At 34.4% G+C, this 21,385-nt stretch overlaps 2 protein-coding genes across 11 annotated transcripts in view; one reads left to right on the top strand and one right to left on the bottom strand.

Annotated features, from left to right (window-relative positions):
* Positions 1-16,332, top strand: part of LOC123546327 (uncharacterized) — a 313,757-nt gene extending 297,425 nt beyond the window's left edge. For all 5 annotated transcript variants that reach the window (XM_053551859.1, XM_053551862.1, XM_053551858.1 and 2 more), the window contains 3 exons: positions 2,786-2,853; positions 10,805-10,953; positions 13,939-16,332. In XM_053551859.1, the coding sequence (XP_053407834.1) occupies positions 2,786-2,853; positions 10,805-10,953; positions 13,939-13,991 (270 nt within the window). In that variant the 3' untranslated portion in view covers positions 13,992-16,332. The remainder of the gene's footprint in view (positions 1-2,785; positions 2,854-10,804; positions 10,954-13,938) is intronic.
* Positions 16,333-18,726: 2,394 nt separating this feature from the next.
* The window catches only part of LOC123547584 (centrosomal protein of 290 kDa-like), a 113,148-nt gene continuing 110,489 nt past the window's right edge, over positions 18,727-21,385 (bottom strand). For all 6 annotated transcript variants that reach the window (XM_053551852.1, XM_053551854.1, XM_053551855.1 and 3 more), the window contains 2 exons: positions 20,937-21,011; positions 18,727-19,525 (listed from right to left, as the gene is read on the bottom strand). In XM_053551852.1, coding sequence (XP_053407827.1) covers positions 19,475-19,525; positions 20,937-21,011 — 126 coding nt within the window. In that variant the 3' untranslated portion in view covers positions 18,727-19,474. The remainder of the gene's footprint in view (positions 19,526-20,936; positions 21,012-21,385) is intronic.

Raw genomic sequence — 21,385 nt, 5'->3', positions numbered from 1 at the left:
CTGCGATATACTTGTTCATTTTAAAGACATTTTAATGAAACTTTATGAAGAATCTGAATGTAATGACTGTTCAAAGAATTGCAGTTGTATGCCCTTGGACATGGACAAGATGTGTACTCTGGTATTGTTGGTATTTGAGAGTTTGTGGCTAATACTAATTCCACACTATATATATGATATATTTTTTCTTGGATGGTTGAAGGTTTGGGGGAGTGAGGATGGGGCCACCCTTACCCCCATCCTCCCTCGGGATTTTGATGCAAACTCAGCTCCCATGCGAAAAAGGAACAGGAAATCCTGGGATTATCCCAGGAAGTCCCAGGACTATCCTGGGATAATGTCCTGAAAATATCTCAGGAATTCCTGGGATAGTCCTGGGACTTTTCACGCCATTAAATGGGAATGGGACAATCCCAGGATTTTCCTGTGAACAGGAAAAAAACAGGACACCAGAACTCCCAAGAAACCTATGCTGTCCTGCTATCCAGAAAATCCCAGGAATGTCCTGGGATTTCCTGATGTCAGGAAATAAACGTGTATATTGTCCTGTTCTCAGGAAATCCCAGGAATGTCTTGAGAATTCTTGAAGTCAGGATATCCCAGGACAATTGTCCTGTCTTCAGGAAATCCCAGGAATTCCTGATGTCAGGAAATTTCAGGAGAATTGTCCTGTCTTCAGGAAATCCCAGGAATTCGTGTTGTCAGGAAATCTCAGGACAATTGTCCTGTCTTCAGGAAAGTTTCCAGGACATGTAATTGAATACCTTGTAAACATGATTTGAACTTCTCTTTGGCGGGAAATGCAGGAAACAAATTGAATGAGTGTTAAATTTCAGTTGTATTTACAGTAAGAATAATAAGGATTATCATTTCCAAATATTAAAAAAAATATATTATCTAGTTAAAAAGTATACATCATGTACATTGAAACATACAGCCTGTCATAGCAGAAATATCAGTTTATCAGTTCAAATATGTGCATACATGGCAGAAACACTCGGTGTAATATATAGTCTATAGAAACATCAAATTATGAGCTTCATATTGAGCAAAAAGCTCCTATAATTCTATGATCTGTTCACTTTTAAGAGTGAAACGGAACTGTCTTTGATCAAACATGTATACCAATAATCTAAACAGTACCAACATATTTCACCTTTTAATGCTCTGACTGATTTTAAAGAAAAATACTTTTCTAATTAACATACTGGTGTTGTTTTGTAAAATAATTAAATGAAGGAATATATTTAGTTATTTCTAAAAGTTTAATACAGAAATAATTTGCTAACTTACCACAGATATATGATATATTCCTGTTACTCCAACAACACCACAGCACAAGTGCTTAATGAATCAAAACATGGGTCTTCAACACCAGGATGTAATTAACTTACTAGACCATTACAAGATCATGTTTCAAATTAATTACCATCTTTCAATCTGTATCTTTTAGAAAAAGTCCTGTCTTTTTCCTGTGAACAGGACAATTTCTATCAAAAGTCCTGTCTTTTTCCTGTGAACAGGACAATTTCTATCAAAAGTCCTGTCTTTTAGTGTTAAAGTCCTGTCTTCAGGACTTTTGTTCAGCCTTGCTAAAAGAATCTCAGGATATCCCAGGATAATCCTGGGATATCCTGAGAACAGGAAAATATTTCTGCATGGGTTACTTCCACAGTTTTTAAAGGGATTTCTATGGAAATTCATACAGATATGATTCCAAAGAAGTCTAGATAATGTGGGTGACATATTTTTTCTGGGGTTGGCAAATTAAGAGGCACCATACTCTCACTTCCATTCAAGTTTGTGGAGCAAACTTCTTAAACAGCTTTAAAGTGATTCCAACAGATATTTATACATATGATCACCATGAAGTGTTTATGTGTGTAACATAACATTTTTCTTGGATGGGTACCTTCCCACCCTACCCACCGCCCCTGCCAAGAAAAGGGGAGAAAAAAGAATATGTACTTGTTAAGATGAAGGATCAGTTGTTGAGGCATTGACCTTGGACTTGGACCAATCGTCATTCCTTTGACAAAGCAGTATTGGTGATTGGGAATGGGGTAATAATCAAATTTAATGATATTTTGCCCCTCATGTTGTGGGTTCAAAATAAAGCTTGTGGAAGCCCACTGGAAGGTAGGTGGTTCTACCCGGGTGCCTTCTCTGTGCCTGAATTGATGATGGGCACCTGGGTGTTGGTCCGCCATTACAACATGGAAAATGACCGTATGATGTAAAGTTGTGTTGTCCTGACTAGTAACCATTAAAAAAACCTGATATGCTGTGAAATCAGGAATATTTGAGCCGCGCCATGAGAAAACCAACATAGTGGCTTTGCGACCAGCATGGATCCAGACCAGTCTGCGCATCCGCACAGTCTGGTCAGGGTCCATGCTGTTCGCTAATGGTTTCTCTAATTGCAATAGGCTTTAAAAGCGAACAGCATGGATCCTGACCAGACTGCGCGGATGCGCAGGCTGGTCTGGATCCATGCTGGTCGCAAAGCCACTATGTTGGTTTTCTCATGGCGCATCTCATTTGTGGGGGATTAAAATTTTTATTAGTTTTATGGTTGTGTCAGTCCAAGAAAATAAATGCCATGGAACAAATAAAATTCCCTTTTCATGTACTTTAAATCCATGAATTCATATATCCATCAAACAGTAATTTGTTGTTTTTGGTCAATTTATGACCACAAATAAATGCTTTCACAGTAATTTGAATAAAAGGTTACTTTATGTTAACTACCAAGGTCATGATGTCATGTTTGATTTTTTTTCAGGTGACAAGTGCTTTGAGGAACACAAATATATCTTCATACAACAGGTTTATATTAATCAAGGAAGTGATGTAAGTATAATTTAATGTTACCTTGTCAGGAAATAGCAGTAGTTGCTTATTGTATCAGGTTATCTCCCTTTGTGAACATGATAAATCTGATGCAGGTGTGAACAATGCTCATCAAAAGTGTGTTTTTTTGCATCGTTTCTTTTTTTGCAATCCGCTTACTTGCCCGAGATTCTGTTTGAATACAGTATGGCATGTTGCAGCTAAGAGACTTGATCAGATGATAAAATTTTAAGATGTTTTAGTTAACTATAATCTCTGTGGTCTTAGTAACACACCTTTCAAGATCGTGCTGAATTGATTTATTTTCAGAATCCTACACCAAAATCAAATAAATAATGAGTAATGGGTTTTTTAAAAGCACATACTTACTATATACAGAAATGCATTGTGGATGAAATTGTATAAAATTGGTATACAAGGTAAACTATTGAGAATTATCAAGGATATGTATCAGAAAGTAAAGTCTTGTGTTCGATCTTGTAATGATTACTCCGATTATTTTGAATACGTTGTAGGCTTAAGACAAGGGGAGATAATGTCTCCTGTCCTGTTTTCTTTATTTGTTGAAGATCTAGAGTTATTTTTACAAGAAAATACAAGTTCTGGAATAGATATAGAGGACATGATTTTACTTTTGTTGTTATTTGCTGATGATATGGTTATACTAGGTAAAATGCCGCAGGAACTTCAAATGCATTTAGATAAATTACACGAATATTGTAGAGATTGGGGGTTAGAAGTCAATACTAAGAAAACAAAAATTATGGTGTTCAGAAAAAGAGGAGGTTTACTTCAAAATGAATCTTGGTCTTATAACGGTAAAAATATTGAGGTAGTAGATAATTTCAATTATTTAGGGACTGTATTTAACTACACTGGCAATTTTGCACTTAATCAAGAATATATTACAGGTAAAGCGCTTAAGGCATTAAATGTTTTAACTGTTAACTGTAGGAAATATAGACTTAAGCCAAAACTATTATGTCAGCTTTTTGATGCTTTTGTTGGTTCAATTTTATCTTATGGTTCGGAAATTTGGGGATTTACAAAGTCAAAAGAAATTGAAAGGATACATTTAAAGTTTTGTAAAACGATTTTAAATGTAAGACTAACAACCAGTTCTACAGGTGTTTATGGAGAGTTAGGAAGATATCCACTTTATATATCACGTTATTTACGTATTGTTAAATATTGGTTTAAAATATTAAACACTGATAATATTATTCTACGCTATGTGTATCAAAAATCATTAAGTGATTGTAGTAAAGGATTAAATAATTGGGTTTTAAAATTAAAGAACCTTTTATGTGATTATGGTTTTGTAGATATTTGGAATAACCCTTATGTAATTGAGTGTAAACATTTTATGCATATATTTAGGCAACGTGTTATTGACTGTTTTATTCAAGGTTGGCATGTATCTAAAGAAACTAGTGCTGTGCTAGAGCTGTACAATAATTTTAAATTCAGTTTTACTTATGAAAACTACTTGGATCTATTACCAAACAATTTGAGATTGTATATAACTAGACTTAGAATTTCTGCACATAGCCTTAGAATACATACTGGACGATACGCCAGAAATAGATTACAAAGAAATGAACGTTATTGTCAATGTTGTAATGAAAGGGATATAGAAGATGAGTTTCATTTTATCATTATATGTCCGTGTTACACAAATGTAAGAAAACAATATATCAAAAAGTATTACTATACAAGGCCAAGTATGTTCAAGTTTTTAGAACTGATACAAAGTAACAATAGGAATACACTATTCAAGCAAGCAATGTATTGTAAAAATGCCACGAATATCAGAACTTCGATTTTGAATAATGTACTGTAATATCACATTATCATGTTGTATGTTTTCTTTATTGCTTCATTATACTGTTCATCCTCAAATAATTTGAAATGCTGCTGTACCAAATATCGCATTAGACCTATATATTGTTAAAAATTGAAATTATTGTAATGTTTGATGATGTACGTTGTACAAGTCAAAATAAATTATATGTTCTGTTCTGTTATATGTTCTGTTCTTAAATAATGCCAACAAATGCATTATCATTTACAAAAATTTTACGAATGACAAAGAAAAATTTGCCATAGGGTTTTACAAACAATAGTGGTATCTTGATTTGGTACATGTTTTGCATTGTGCTATAAGCACAACAGTAAGTTTTGCACTGATAAAAGTAATTTTGTATAAGCTATTCTCATACAGTCTTATATTGAGGTAGTGGAGCTGTCATGACAAAATAGAGTTATTATAACATAAGCTCGATCTGGGATGCTGTATTTGGCTTGAGCAGATTTTGCCAGATCATATCTCATTAGGCACGCAAGCGCTGAGTGTGATCACACCTAGCAAAATCCAGAAGAACCAAATACAAAATCCTAGATCTAGCTACTGTGATAATGACCTTTTTGTTATATACCACTACCTTTTTGTTTGTTGGCTTGTTATTGAATGAAATCTTCAATGATTATATCGGTATTAAAATAGAACTAAAGTGAAGTTTTCAAGTGCCCTATTTATAGAACTGTGTCAGGTCATGCATATTAATGAAAGTAGTCTGACAGCATACAATATGGAAGATAAAATATGGAATTTAAAAGGTACAATACAGAATTTTTTTCTGCCTGTTCATATTTGTGAAATATAAGCTCGAGTTTTTACAGAATTTATATAGGTATATAATAATTAACATTATCGGTTAGATTATGTACTCTCTGAATGCAGTCTTGGCATTCTCTGGTAGTCATGAAAAAGCAATTTTCTGTTATGGGCAAGAGATGCTAAAAATTTCCTCTAAAATAGCATTTGATAATACTTAATGACATGGAAGTTGCTCATTTTCGTAACGGCTCCATTACCTTAATTTCTCTCCATTTTGCTTCCTGAAAAAAAAGCTGGTACAATATGTGGTGCAATCCTGATGCCAATAGGGATCAAACCTGCAGTCTCTTGGTTCAGTGACTGTGTACTAATATTTATGACACAAGATTGGGTGTTTCACATACTATTACCACTCATCACACAAAGTTATATTCTATAAGGCTGCATTCAGTGCTCACTTGTCACATCAAGTTACTAAGTATTTAATAAGGCTGCATTCAGTGCTCACTTGTCACATCAAGTTACTAAGTATTTAATAAGGCTGCATTCAGTGCTCACTTGTCACATCAAGTTACTAAGTATTTAATAAGGCTGCATTCAGTGCTCACTTGTCACATCAAGTTACTAAGTATTTAATAAGGCTGCATTCAGTGCTCACTTGTCACATCAAGTTACTAAGTATTCAGTAAGGTTGCATTCAGTGCTCACTTGTCACATCAAGTTACTAAGTATTCAGTAAGGTTGCATTCAGTGCTCACTTGTCACATCAAGTTACTAAGTATTTAATAAGGTTGCATTCAGTGCTCACTTGTCACATCAAGTTACTAAGTATTTAATAAGGCTGCATTCAGTGCTCACTTGTCACATCAAGTTACTAAGTATTTAATAAGGCTGCATTCAGTGCTCACTTGTCACATCAAGTTACTAAGTATTTAATAAGGCTGCATTCAGTGCTCACTTGTCACATCAAGTTACTAAGTATTTAATAAGGCTGCATTCAGTGCTCACTTGTCACATCAAGTTACTAAGTATTCAATAAGGTTGCATTCAGTGCTCACTTGTCACATCAAGTTACTAAGTATTCAATAAGGCTGCATTCAGTGCTCACTTGTCACATCAAGTTACTAAGTATTCAATAAGGTTGCATTCAGTGCTCACTTGTCACATCAAGTTACTAAGTATTCAATAAGGTTGCATTCAGTGCTCACTTGTCACATCAAGTTACTAAGTATTCAATAAGGTTGCATTCAGTGCTCACTTGTCACATCAAGTTACTAAGTATTTAATAAGGCTGCATTCAGTGCTCACTTGTCACATCAAGTTACTAAGTATTCAATAAGGCTGCATTCAGTGCTCACTTGTCACATCAAGTTACTAAGTATTCAGTAAGGTTGCATTCAGTGCTCACTTGTCACATCAAGTTACTAAGTATTTAATAAGGCTGCATTCAGTGCTCACTTGTCACATCAAGTTACTAAGTATTCAATAAGGCTGCATTCAGTGCTCACTTGTCACATCAAGTTACTAAGTATTAAATAAGGCTGCATTCAGTGCTCACTTGTCACATCAAGTTACTAAGTATTCAATAAGGCTGCATTCAGTGCTCACTTGTCACATCAAGTTACTAAGTATTTAATAAGGCTGCATTCAGTGCTCACTTGTCACATCAAGTTACTAAGTATTCAATAAGGTTGCATTCAGTGCTCACTTGTCACATCAAGTTACTAAGTATTCAATAAGGTTGCATTCAGTGCTCACTTGTCACATCAAGTTACTAAGTATTTAATAAGGCTGCATTCAGTGCTCACTTGTCACATCAAGTTACTAAGTATTCAGTAAGGTTGCATTCAGTGCTCACTTGTCACATCAAGTTACTAAGTATTCAGTAAGGTTGCATTCAGTGCTCACTTGTCACATGAAGTTACTAAGTATTTAATAAGGTTGCATTCAGTGCTCACTTGTCACATCAAGTTACTAAGTATTTAATAAAGCTGCATTCAGTGCTCAAGTTACTAAGTATTTAATAAGGCTGCATTCAGTGCTCACTTGTCACATCAAGTTACTAAGTATTTAATAAGGTTGCATTCAGTGCTCACTTGTCACATCAAGTTACTAAGTATTCAGTAAGGTTGCATTCAGTGCTCACTTGTCACATCAAGTTACTAAGTATTCAATAAGGCTGCATTCAGTGCTCACTTGTCACATCAAGTTACTAAGTATTTAATAAGGCTGCATTCAGTGCTCACTTGTCACATCAAGTTACTAAGTATTTAATAAGGTTGCATTCAGTGCTCACTTGTCACATCACGTTACTAAGTAAGTGCTCACTTGTCACATCAAGTTACCAAGTATTCAATAAGGCTGCATTCAGTGCTCACTTGTCACATCAAGTTACCAAGTATTCAATAAGGCTGCATTCAGTGCTCACTTGTCACATCAAGTTACCAAGTATTCAATAAGGCTGCATTCAGTGCTCACTTGTCACATCAAGTTACTAAGTATTCAATAAGGTTGCATTCAGTGCTCACTTGTCACATCAAGTTACTAAGTATTTAATAAGGCTGCATTCAGTGCTCACTTGTCACATCAAGTTACTAAGTATTCAATAAGGCTGCATTCAGTGCTCACTTGTCACATCAAGTTACTAAGTATTCAATAAGGCTGCATTCAGTGCTCACTTGTCACATCAAGTTACTAAGTATTAATAAGGTTGCATTCAGTGCTCACTTGTCACATCAAGTTACTAAGTATTTAATAAGGCTGCATTCAGTGCTCACTTGTCACATCAAGTTACTAAGTATTTAATAAGGCTGCATTCAGTGCTCACTTGTCACATCAAGTTACTAAGTATTTAATAAGGCTGCATTCAGTGCTCACTTGTCACATCAAGTTTACTAAGTATTTAATAAGGCTGCATTCAGTGCTCACTTGTCACATCAAGTTACTAAGTATTTAATAAGGCTGCATTCAGTGCTCACTTGTCACATCAAGTTACTAAGTATTTAATAAGGCTGCATTCAGTGCTCACTTGTCACATCAAGTTACTAAGTATTTAATAAGGCTGCATTCAGTGCTCACTTGTCACATCAAGTTACTAAGTATTTAATAAGGCTGCATTCAGTGCTCACTTGTCACATCAAGTTACTAAGTATTTAATAAGGCTGCATTCAGTGCTCACTTGTCACATCAAGTTACTAAGTATTTAATAAGGCTGCATTCAGTGCTCACTTGTCACATCAAGTTACTAAGTATTTAATAAGGCTGCATTCAGTGCTCACTTGTCACATCAAGTTACTAAGTATTTAATAAGGCTGCATTCAGTGCTCACTTGTCACATCAAGTTACTAAGTATTTAATAAGGCTGCATTCAGTGCTCACTTGTCACATCAAGTTACTAAGTATTTAATAAGGTTGCATTCAGTGCTCACTTGTCACATCAAGTTACTAAGTATTTAATAAGGCTGCATTCAGTGCTCACTTGTCACATCAAGTTACTAAGTATTTAATAAGGCTGCATTCAGTGCTCACTTGTCACATCAAGTTACTAAGTATTCAATAAGGTTGCATTCAGTGCTCACTTGTCACATCAAGTTACTAAGTATTCAATAAGGTTGCATTCAGTGCTCACTTGTCACATCAAGTTACTAAGTATTTAATAAGGCTGCATTCAGTGCTCACTTGTCACATCAAGTTACTAAGTATTTAATAAGGCTGCATTCAGTGCTCACTTGTCACATCAAGTTACTAAGTATTTAATAAGGTTGCATTCAGTGCTCACTTGTCACATCAAGTTACTAAGTATTCAGTAAGGCTGCATTCAGTGCTCACTTGTCACATCAAGTTACTAAGTATTTAATAAGGTTGCATTCAGTGCTCACTTGTCACATCAAGTTACTAAGTATTCAATAAGGCTGCATTCAGTGCTCACTTGTCACATCAAGTTACTAAGTATTCAATAAGGCTGCATTCAGTGCTCACTTGTCACATCAAGTTACTAAGTATTCAATAAGGCTGCATTCAGTGCTCACTTGTCACATCAAGTTACTAAGTATTCAATAAGGCTGCATTCAGTGCTCACTTGTCACATCAAGTTACTAAGTATTCAATAAGGCTGCATTCAGTGCTCACTTGTCACATCAAGTTACTAAGTATTCAATAAGGCTGCATTCAGTGCTCACTTGTCACATCAAGTTACTAAGTATTCAATAAGGCTGCATTCAGTGCTCACTTGTCACATCAAGTTACTAAGTATTCAATAAGGTTGCATTCAGTGCTCACTTGTCACATCAAGTTACTAAGTATTTAATAAGGCTGCATTCAGTGCTCACTTGTCACATCAAGTTACTAAGTATTTAATAAGGCTGCATTCAGTGCTCACTTGTCACATCAAGTTACTAAGTATTTAATAAGGCTGCATTCAGTGCTCACTTGTCACATCAAGTTACTAAGTATTCAGTAAGGTTGCATTCAGTGCTCACTTGTCACATCAAGTTACTAAGTATTTAATAAGGCTGCATTCAGTGCTCACTTGTCACATCAAGTTACTAAGTATTCAATAAGGCTGCATTCAGTGCTCACTTGTCACATCAAGTTACTAAGTATTCAATAAGGCTGCATTCAGTGCTCACTTGTCACATCAAGTTACTAAGTATTTAATAAGGCTGCATTCAGTGCTCACTTGTCACATCAAGTTACTAAGTATTTAATAAGGCTGCATTCAGTGCTCACTTGTCACATCAAGTTACTAAGTATTTAATAAGGCTGCATTCAGTGCTCACTTGTCACATCACGTTACTAAGTATTTAATAAGGCTGCATTCAGTGCTCACTTGTCACATCAAGTTACTAAGTATTTAATAAGGCTGCATTCAGTGCTCACTTGTCACATCAAGTTACTAAGTATTCAATAAGGCTGCATTCAGTGCTCACTTGTCACATCAAGTTACTAAGTATTCAATAAGGCTGCATTCAGTGCTCACTTGTCACATCAAGTTACTAAGTATTTAATAAGGTTGCATTCAGTGCTCACTTGTCACATCAAGTTACTAAGTATTTAATAAGGCTGCATTCAGTGCTCACTTGTCACATCAAGTTACTAAGTATTTAATAAGGCTGCATTCAGTGCTCACTTGTCACATCAAGTTACTAAGTATTTAATAAGGCTGCATTCAGTGCTCACTTGTCACATCAAGTTACTAAGTATTCAATAAGGTTGCATTCTGTGCTTCCAAAGGATGTTCTTTCAGGTTTTATTGAATTAGGTAGACATTTCAGAGTGTTAAAAAAAAAACATTTAAGAAATAGATATTAATTGTTGATTGTGTGTTTGCAGGTCTGTAGATGATCCTGAAAATCCAGGCAAAAAGATGCCTGCTGTCAACATGCAGTTACTTGTAGCTCTACCAGCAGAATTCAGCTGGCCTGGTCTACAAGAAAACCTTCTTAAAGAGGCTTATATCAGGAAGATTGAATTAGGCGAAGGTCAGTAAATATTGTCTTTCATTTTTAGTTCCTCTATTTAACCTTTAGCCTGCTGGTGGCAATTGATTTTGCCTTTGCAACCAGTGCAGACCAAGATCAGCTTGCACATCTGTGCAGGCTGATCATGGTCTGCACTGTTCGCTATTCAGTCAGTAAATTTTCATTGAACACCCCTTCGAATAATAAATGGTATTGCCCAAACTGAATGATGGACCGGTCCATTTTAGAAATTTAGCAGGCTAAGGGTTAAAGAATAGTGAGAGCTGTTCTGCTCACCTGGGTGGCAGCTTTGGCTGCATGATTAGTGTCACATGTTGGTTAAAGTTCTGCATGCAAATTCATGTCCTATATAACCGTTGCATGTATTGACTGAAATTGTACAAAAGGCTTGGTAGTCGTCACTACTGAAATAAACAAGTCAGATAACTCTTGGTAGAATGTAGGTCAAATGTTGACCCTTTTTCTACTTAGAAAATTCAGTTAAAGTTTTCCAGTTTTGTGTGCAACTATGAAGTTGTATTTCTTTAATATTATAAACATTTAATTGAAACTTTGCCCAATGCTTCTAAGTCATGAAACCGATTAAAATAGCCAAGTTTGATTACTCTTGGTTGAATTTAATGTCGTTTTTAGACTCAGAAAATTTGATAAAGGCTTGTGTGCAACTCAATTTCAAGCATTTATATTTACAGATGAAGACTTTCATACAATGCCTTACAGTTATTAAACTTACTTAGGCAACTCTTGGTTAAATTCAGTTCAAATGATGGTCTCTTTTTGCTCACCACAGTTCTTGTCTGGAATATTTCTGGGCAACCACTAGCTGGAAGGTTTTCTCCAAAGAGGAAATGGTCATATTTTCTTCATGTTTTATATAGGGCTTTAATTAGATCTAAGCTAGATTACGGCTGTATTGTTTATGGTTCCGCAAGAAAATCTTATTTATAAATGTTAGATACCATACATAATCAAGGTCTTCGTATTGCTCTTGGTGCATTCTGAACATTGCCAGTTGAAAGTTTATATGCTGAAGCAAACGAACCATCTCTTTACACACGCCGAGAAAAACTTTCACTGCAATATGCTTTAAGAGTGGCTGCCAACAAATCCAATCCTGCTCATGAAATTATTTTTAAACCAAAGTACTCTGATTCATATGAGGAAAAACAAAACAATCAAACCGTTTGGATTTCGCATAAAATCTTTATGAATGAACTGACATTGAATTCGATGGTATTAAAGAAATTCAATTCAGATACACACATGGACCCTTCAAACCCTACAGTCTTTTGTGAACGCCTTTAGAAAGCTGAAACAACCTGATAACATTCAAAGTCCCAAATTCATGAAATCAAATCAACTCATGACTATTTTGCAATTTCCCACGACGTTCAAAATAATCAAGGTTGCTGTGTGCTGTCAGCTTTCATCAATCAATTTACGTTTGCCAAATAATGCAACAATATTTTCACCGAGCTAAAACTATGATTTAGCTCTAAATTTTATATCAAAAATAGCGAAAATTAATCTTCGACTCGCTTCCTGTTTACAGTCAATTCAAACGAAAAATGAAAATCCTTCATTCAAATATTTTCTCAGCTTCATGACTATCTTTAAAAAGTTATCATATTTGTTGGATTCTAGTTTTTGGTATTCAGGAAACAGGTCTGTATTGCAGCAAAAATCCCTTTTTTATACAACAATTTGAAATAACATACGTTTTAAGCCCAATATAACAAATACATTTTATTTAAAGCAGTCGTACATGGAACCTTTGCTTCTTCAAAACTTATGATATCACCTTTGGAATGGCACCAAGGGAACAATCTTTTCCATGGGAGAGTTGTTCTTTCATGCTGTCGAAGTCAACCCGTTTGACTCATAACCTGATAAAGAAGATGCAACCCGATGTGACCATGTCAAACACGCTATATTACACATCATTAATCGACTGTGTGGACTTTGCTACACAAGCAGAACATTAACTTCAATCTTTGAGAGAATTATTTGACAAGTTTCAGTTGAAATTGCTTTTTTTAAGCAGATAGGAAATATCAAAGATCATACTTTTTATTTTATTACATCTTGCAATATATTATGTTGCAGCTGATATTTTAACACACACTCATACAGTTTTACATTACTGTTTTTAGATATGCTTTACATTTTTACATGGATGCTTTTAGATGTTTTACATTATTCATAGTGTTCTTTACATTTTTACATGGATGTTTTAGGTATGCTTTACATTTTTACATCAATGTTTAGGCTTTACAGTTGGCGTTTGCAATATGACTTCTTCTCGGCGATATATGACCATTTTGTGTCGATTCGCCGTAAAACCCAACTCACTCACTCATGTTCCAGTCTGGTGATTTTTCAGAGTTATTGCCTTTTGATTATTCAACATTAGTAGGTAGACTATAGCACCTGTTAGGAAAGGTTGATGGTTCTACCCAGGTGCCTGCTTGTGATGAAACAATGCATCAAGGGGCACCTTGGCATCTTACCCAACCATCAAAGCTGGAAAGTCACTACTCACTATATATGACTATCATTGTTTAGGAGCTGGTACAGAGATTTCCTCAGCATCTTGTCGCTTGATATCAAAGAAACTTCCTACAAAGTTTCACTCCCAAGACAAGATGCACATTTTATCTTCATTGTCCTGTCTGAGTTATTGGTCTTTGATTGTTCAACATTAGTATACCAAAGTGTATTTCTCAGAAACCATTGGCTGGAATTGACAAAAATTCATAGGAAGCTTCACTGTCAGGAGGACATGTGCATATTATCTTCACATTCAGATTTGATAATTTTTCACAGATAAATCACACTATGCTGAAATCATTGATTGTAGGTTGGAGTTTCAGTGATATTTTTTACCTTTTTTGTGTCGATCTGCAGTAAAATATAACTCCCTTATTCATTTATAATTGAAACATATTTTGTATATAAAGAATTTGTTCAACCTTTATTTTACAGATTCTCATAGCAGCACACCTCAAGATGGGACGACCCAACCGACTAGAAAATAAACTACAGTTGTTTAAATAGACTTTAAATTGAGAAACATCCAAATCTCAGTGAAATTGTACATTTTAGACTCTTTCGTGACTTAGACAACACTCATCATTAGTGCTTTTTTATATATGACTTTATTATATTTATATAGAACAATATCAGCAGAACTGTTTATTATTTATGATATTATGAAGTAGCAGGCTTTAGAAGTGCCTTCATGAGTAGTTTAGTAGATAGATTTTGAAATGTTTTTGTAATGTAAAAATTATATAGAGTAAATATTATTTTCATATTAAATTTATCATTTATACAAGATGTATTCCACAGCAAGAGATCTGAAGACTTTTCAATATACCTATTATAAAATATGAAATTAACAAAGGATTATTTTTGAGAAATTTTATTAAACTGGACAAAGGTCCAGTAAATGTTCAACAAGAGGAGTATTGAGCTTACAGCAAAGTTAGATTAAACTGAAAAATGAAGGACCATTTACATATTGTCCGCTGACGAACAAGCATATCAGCACCATGTAATATTTTAGATAGTAAACTGTATGTGTTTCACATAATTGTTCAATCTTAACCAAAATATTTTGTTTTATTTTTTCTAACCCCTAATAATGTGGAATCTTATAATGCCTCAAAATAATCATTATGTTGATTACTATTCAATTTTTAGAAACCAGTATCCTGGCTATTCAATTTTCAAAAGCCAATATCCTGGGAGTTAAATTTTCAAAAGCCAGTATTATGAGTTTTTCAGTTTTCAAAAAACAATATACATGGAGTAAAATTTTCAAAACCAATATCCTGGGTGTAAAATTTCGAAATGCCAGTATCTTTAAATTTTCAGAAGTCAATATCCTGGGACTTAAATTTTCAAAAGCCAATATTCTGGGACTTAAATTTTCAAAAGCCAATATCCTACTGGTAAAAAAAACTGGAAATACATCTTGTACCCTTCATTTGATATTATGCAGCGCATAATACTTTTTCATATACTTTTGTTTTATATATTTTGGACTTTTTTTATACACACCACTAATACTCAGACTTTGTACATATACTCAGATTTTATTAATAGTGTTTTTCCTCTTTTTTTGTACATATATACTATTATACATAAGAAATGTTCTTGTAGAGATGATTGTTGTATTTTTGACAAGTGCTATGCAGTATGCATATTTACGTATAACATGTTTTGTCCGTGTAGAGCTTCGAAAAGTGCCATGACATGTGAATATTTTATTCCTTAAAATTGAAGAGGCACATGTTTTCATAACATAATAAATTATTCATCTGTTGCACAAAGTTAAAAGAAAAAGATAAAAAATACGTGTATGTGAGATATTTGTGTTTCAAAAATCTTGATAAATATATTCATTAAAAACTCTGAAAACTGGACCCTAGCTGTATGGACCAAATCAATACTTGTCTTCAGAGGATTCCAGTTTTCAAAGAGTCTGTTTTGCAAGGTTTAACTGTACATGAATATTTAAGAGAAAAGAATTTGCAGTAAACTGTTGAATTAAAAGTGAGTTAAAGATTAAACGTTTTATTTCATGTACCGGTACACCACCACAGAGTAAAATCATAATTTCGAAATTCACGATTAGTCATTTTTGGACAGAATATTTTATCTTTTAATGATTTTGGTTGATGCATAACTAGGATTCACTATAGTACTCAAGAGAAATATTCATTTATTTGAAGGATTAAACATGTGCTAGTAGTTCAATATGTGTATTCATCATGAGAAAAGATGTTAGTTTAGTGCTATAATGAAATGGTTTAAAAAATACATGTTCTTTCGACACAACTTCAGAATAAGTAAACAAATGCATATTATATTCATAGCATTTTGAAAAGTTATGTGTCTGCTACAAATAAATATGATACGTTCTTATAAAATAATAACAAAATTAGGCATGTATAATTATTTCTCTATGTGCACCCAACTGGTTTCTTTTGGCCATATTTATGGCTAGGCCAGCAGGAATATATATGCAGGTCCTACAAGCTCGTGTTTTTAGGGTTCATTTTTTCACTGGAAACATTTGTGAGTAAGGTTTTCCACAAAAATGCTTTCTGAAAACATTTCCGAAAATTGTATGCAGGGTCTAGGACTAGTGTTTACATGGAGCTATATGTTTGACACCTATAATTATGTTTGTTTTTATCACTTCAACGTTTGTTTGTATTTTTCAAATTTAATATCAATTCAGCCATATCAGTTCTATTTACACCATGCTCTGCTTCTGTTTCCTCAATTTTATAGTGTTTTTTTCTCATTGCTGACATATGCTGAACTTTACCAGCCACATTTACTGTTAATAAAAATCTCTGGGAACAAGCTGTGTTTATCTTTTTTACTTCAAAACTCATTAGTATGATGCCTTAAATAAACAGCGTTTTTAGCTCAACTATATGAAGAGCTATTTGTACAACGTATTACCGCCCGAGTGTATAAATAGTGTTAAAACAAACTTTTGCTATAAATTATTTCAATTCTAATATGCCCTTAATCTAAAACAGTAGATAAAATATAGTAGCGCTCTTTCTTGGTCGCAACAAAAACATTGACGTCACCGCACGTTAACGTGACATCATTGTAGCGTAAGAGTGTTTTAACAGAGAAAAGCATATTAGAATTTGAAAATATTTCTGAAATGTCAGGGTCTGCAGCTCTCAAATACGGAAATATCTTGCATCCGAGGCATATTCTGACACTTTCAGGCAACATTTTTGAACGATTTGACGAAGTTCCAAAAATCTTTATATACCCTGGCTCCGTTACAGACCCCTGTGGGATTTGTGATTATTCAGAGTTCAAATATTTTTTCCTAGATGAAAAGCTGACATGTCCTGCTAAAGCCCAGGTATTTTCAAAGTGTCAAAGTGCTGAAAATTGACTCCCCATTAGCCAGAAAAAAAAAAAGAAGTCTACACGCATACATTTTGACGGGGTGACCCCTGACTCTCGACCAATGCAAATGCGACTTTCGTTTTCAAGTTTAGCCTGTCTGCTTTCATTTTCTTTACTTACAGAAATAGCTGAAGGTGGAGTGACGTCATTTTCTGTGTTGTCAAAAACATACCTATGCCTGGCTAGATTGCATGAAAATGTGCCCGGTGTCCTAAGGATATAAGAAAAACTTTAAAAATGTTGTCTAAAACATCAAGCCCTTGAACTCTGATATTTGACATACAGCTTTGTGTAGTGCTCCTCAGCATGTTTTTTTTTTTCAAATTATGCCACTGGGGTAAGCATTGACCCGACCTGGGGCTCACTTGTCTCTTGTCTGAAGAAGCAAGACTCGGAGCTTGTCCATTTTGTACATAGCATTGTCTTGTGGTCCTCTACAAAGCCTGTTGTTCAAATCGTGACCCGGGGTCAAAACTAGCCAAGTCTACAGGGATCATTTGTTTTACACAGACTTGTATAAAAGAAACTATTTTTGTAAATCCTTCAGGCCTAAAGCTTAGATATTTGGTTTATCTAACTTAGTTAAGAGGTTCCCTACCAAGTTTGTTGTAGCCATGCTCCTGGGATAGACTTGTTTTACATTGACGTATACTGAAAATCTATATTCAAAAATATTCTCATCCAAAACTGTAATCATCCCCCCACCTCCAAATTTAAATAATTGGTATGTAGCAATTGGTCAAAACTAGTTGTGTCGTTCCTTTTATTTTGATATTATTTTTTTTTTAAAAATGACATCGCATTTTTAGACTCAATGTCAATGTTACTATAATAAAATCACTATTACTTAAAGCAGAGAAACTATCTGAAATGGCACATTCTGACAAAATGATTTATAGCAAGTTTTAAAGTGATGCCTGACCTCTTTGGTTAAGGTCACTATTAATGTCTAATAGCATAGGATTGAAAATAAATCCTTATCTTGTACTTGTCTGTAGCAGTGTTAACCCAACCAGTATTCCTGCATTCTGTACCAGTACAAACCTGTTCTCTGCAAGTAACTTCCAACTTGCCTACATGAATAGAGGATAAATGATTTCAGACACTATGTCTATTATCAAATCACCGTCGCAGAGAACATATACCTTGCTGGGGGATCAAGCTCGCAGCCCTGCGATCTGTGCTCTCCCTATTGAGCTAAGCAGGTAGGGCCTAACATGAAAAAATCTTGTTAATGTTTAATAATAAGTCGAACAATCATCAAACTGACTGGAGAGCCTACACTCAGTTCCAAAAGAAAGTGTGCACTCAGTTTTCTGTTATTTTTTCTCGGTTATTTTCATGAGAACTTATGTTTGGTACCAAAGTTTAAATCAGTTCGTAAACAAATTGGTGTGCATTTTAGATTTTGAGTTATACCTGAGAGTGTATTAAAAATGAAACAAAAACGTTGGGGGAATTTTTTGAAATATTTAAACTTAAAAAGTGCACACTTTCTTTTGGAACTGAGTATATACTCATTATTATCTAACTTGTGACTTTCCTGTTAAATATGCCAGTTACCGTGTATGTAATTTTGATTAGTGTCATTTTTTATAAAACTCATTAAAATCAGAGTTATTTCCCTTTGCTTTCATGGCACTGCATTTTCAGGAGAGGTTACTTTTATCAACATTCTAGAAATTAGTTATGTCACTTTGTTGTCATGACACCACTGCATTTCAAAGGCAGGTCACTATGTCAAAGACTCATTTTTATCAAATTACTTTATGCACTTTGGTTTCCACCAACCCTAAAACCAACCAAATAAGAAACAAAATATTTTCTGTCTTTATATTGCATTTAATAAGCTCTGAATTTTCAATGTTATAAAAAATATAAATAGCATTCACAAGGACAGGTCTTAGGTAAATTATAAAGTCTACTATTGCATTAATACATGTTTACAAAACACAGATCTAAACACTACATATCTGAGATTGTTTTTCTCTTTTTTTTGTTGCTTTTTTGACCTTTGTTTCCAAAAGGTCGCGAAACTTCATTGACCCTGACCTTTGACCTTAATGATAAAACACAATTTATTAAATGCTAGGCAGCTAAAAATTGCACAAGACTTGTTGTAGTTTCATTACTAACATGATTATTTTGCTTTAAAAATGAGTGTTCAATAAACTTAAAATAAATGACTGTACATTTAAAGAATTCTGTTGACATTTTCATAAATGAAGTACATAAAACATAAAAGCACTTTCTTAGTGGATTTCTATATTCAACAAAACAACTATCACAAAAAAGTATGTGTGTAAAATGTCCTTAATGTAACATAAATGTAACATGTCCTTAATGTAACATGTTCTGAACATAAATTGTCCCTAATGTAACATGTCTTTAAATAAAGATGGATATGAAAAAATGCCCCTATAGTTTGATTTTATATGGAATAAATACTGGTTACTTTTTCTACGAATACACTGAAACATTAACAGACTATTCTATCAATTCTGTTTCTCAGTATATAATATCATCAATATGAAATGTTGTTGCTATGGTAACAAATCAAAGGTCAAGGTCATCTTGTCTCTGTTTTGCTCTCCTTGTTTGCTTGTTTATTTCGTGCCATCTGGAAAAAAGTTTAATTCCATATATGAGCAACTCTTAAATTAAATATGAAACTGCACACTGCCAAACTGTGAAAACAACAGAAAACAAGAGCGCCGCCATGCGGGGCAATATACGCCCAAAGGCTTACATCATAGGATTGGAACAAAATTTTAAGAACTTGACTGTTGTAGCCCCAAAGGACTGGAACAACAAAAGGAAAACTTCAAAAAACAAATCTAAGTCCACAAAAAAAAATCAAAGTCTACAAAAAAATCCTTATCAGGTATAGGTATGTAAAAATACACCTTAAAATTGGAGGTACCATCCATGTTGTACCACAGAAAAGTGGTCTCGGTTTTTCCCTACGGCCAATAATAAAAAAGTTTCAAAATAAGCTATTTATAGTAACATAAAAGGGAAGTAATTCAAAAAAAAAAATTATTGTAAGTACAAAAAAGAGATCTGCCAAATAAAAACAAGACCACTGCAATGCAGAGCAATATACACAAAGCAAAGTCATATATGACCTTTGACCCTTAAGTGTGACCTTGACCTTGAAGCGAGTCACCCTGAACATGCGCTCTGCACATCGTTACAATGTGGTGAACATTTCTGCCAAGTTTCTTTGAAATCCTTCCAGCAGTTCAAGAGTTACAGAGCGGACACGAAACAAACTGATATGACTTTTGACCCCTAAGTGTGAACTTGACCTTGAAGCAAGTCATCCGGAACATGCGCTCTGCACGTCGTCTTGGTGTGGTGAACATTTGTGTCAAGTTTCTTTGAAATCCTTCAAGGGGTTCAAGAGTTACAGAGCGGACACGAAACAAACTGATATGAACTTTGACTCCTAAGTGTGACCTTGACCTTGAAGTGAGACATCCAAAACATGCGGTCTGCACATCGTCTCGGTGTGGTGAACATTTGTGTAAAGTTTCCTTGAAATCCTTCAAGGGGTTAAAGAGTTACAGAACGGACACGAAATTGCTAACGGACAGACGGACAGACGGACGGACGGACAGACGGACACCAGCGTCATAACATAATACGTCCCTTCGGGCGTATAACAAACCAGTTTTACTTAAAAAACTACTCTGCCACAAACCTGTTTTCGTTATAATTAATATAAAACTCTTTCAAAAAGATTATTTCATAAATGTTTATCATTAAAACTTGTGTTTTTGTATCTTTTTTTGTAATATTTCAGTATTAGTTTCAGTATACCGGTATACTAATTTATTTTAGCAGGTGGCTGCATAATACAGGGGACAGCTAAGACAGGTTCAGCTGTAAGTAGTTGTAACACATCACAGATTCTATCTGTCATATTACACAAATTTTGAGGAAAGCTGGATAGAAACCTAGCTGGAAACGAACTTTCACAAAGTAACATAACAGGAATGTCAAGAAGTACTGTAAGATGCTCATACCTTCTTTGTCCTAGGCGGTGGCTGTGGCATCTCCTCAATGAAGAAAGTTGGTACAAGTCCTCGCACACCATTTATCTAAACACAACAAATGATTAATAGTATTGTAACAAGAGCTGTCCGTAAGACAGCTAAGCTCGACTATTCGAAATATTGTCACAGAAGCAGGAAATTATTACCCAAAATGTTAAATATCAGAAGAGTTTTAAGTTCAAAAGGGGACATAATTTGACCAAAATGCATATCAGAGTTATGGAACTTGATGCTATCAACTAGTTTTATAACCCCGAAGAAACATGTTAAGTTTCAATTCAATATCTGCATTAGTTTTGGGGATAGTAACTTGCATGTAAAACTTTAACCAGAATTTTCTAAGTCCAAAATGGGGCATAATTTGCTCAAAATACATGTTAAGAGTTATGGAAATTGACCCAGTGAGGTTGGTAATTGAC

Source organism: Mercenaria mercenaria, chromosome 9 (genome assembly GCF_021730395.1).
Source record: "Mercenaria mercenaria strain notata chromosome 9, MADL_Memer_1, whole genome shotgun sequence".
Lineage (NCBI taxonomy): Eukaryota > Metazoa > Mollusca > Bivalvia > Venerida > Veneridae > Mercenaria > Mercenaria mercenaria.
Note: the sequence above shows the minus strand (reverse complement) of the source record. Positions and strands in the feature narration are given on the sequence as shown.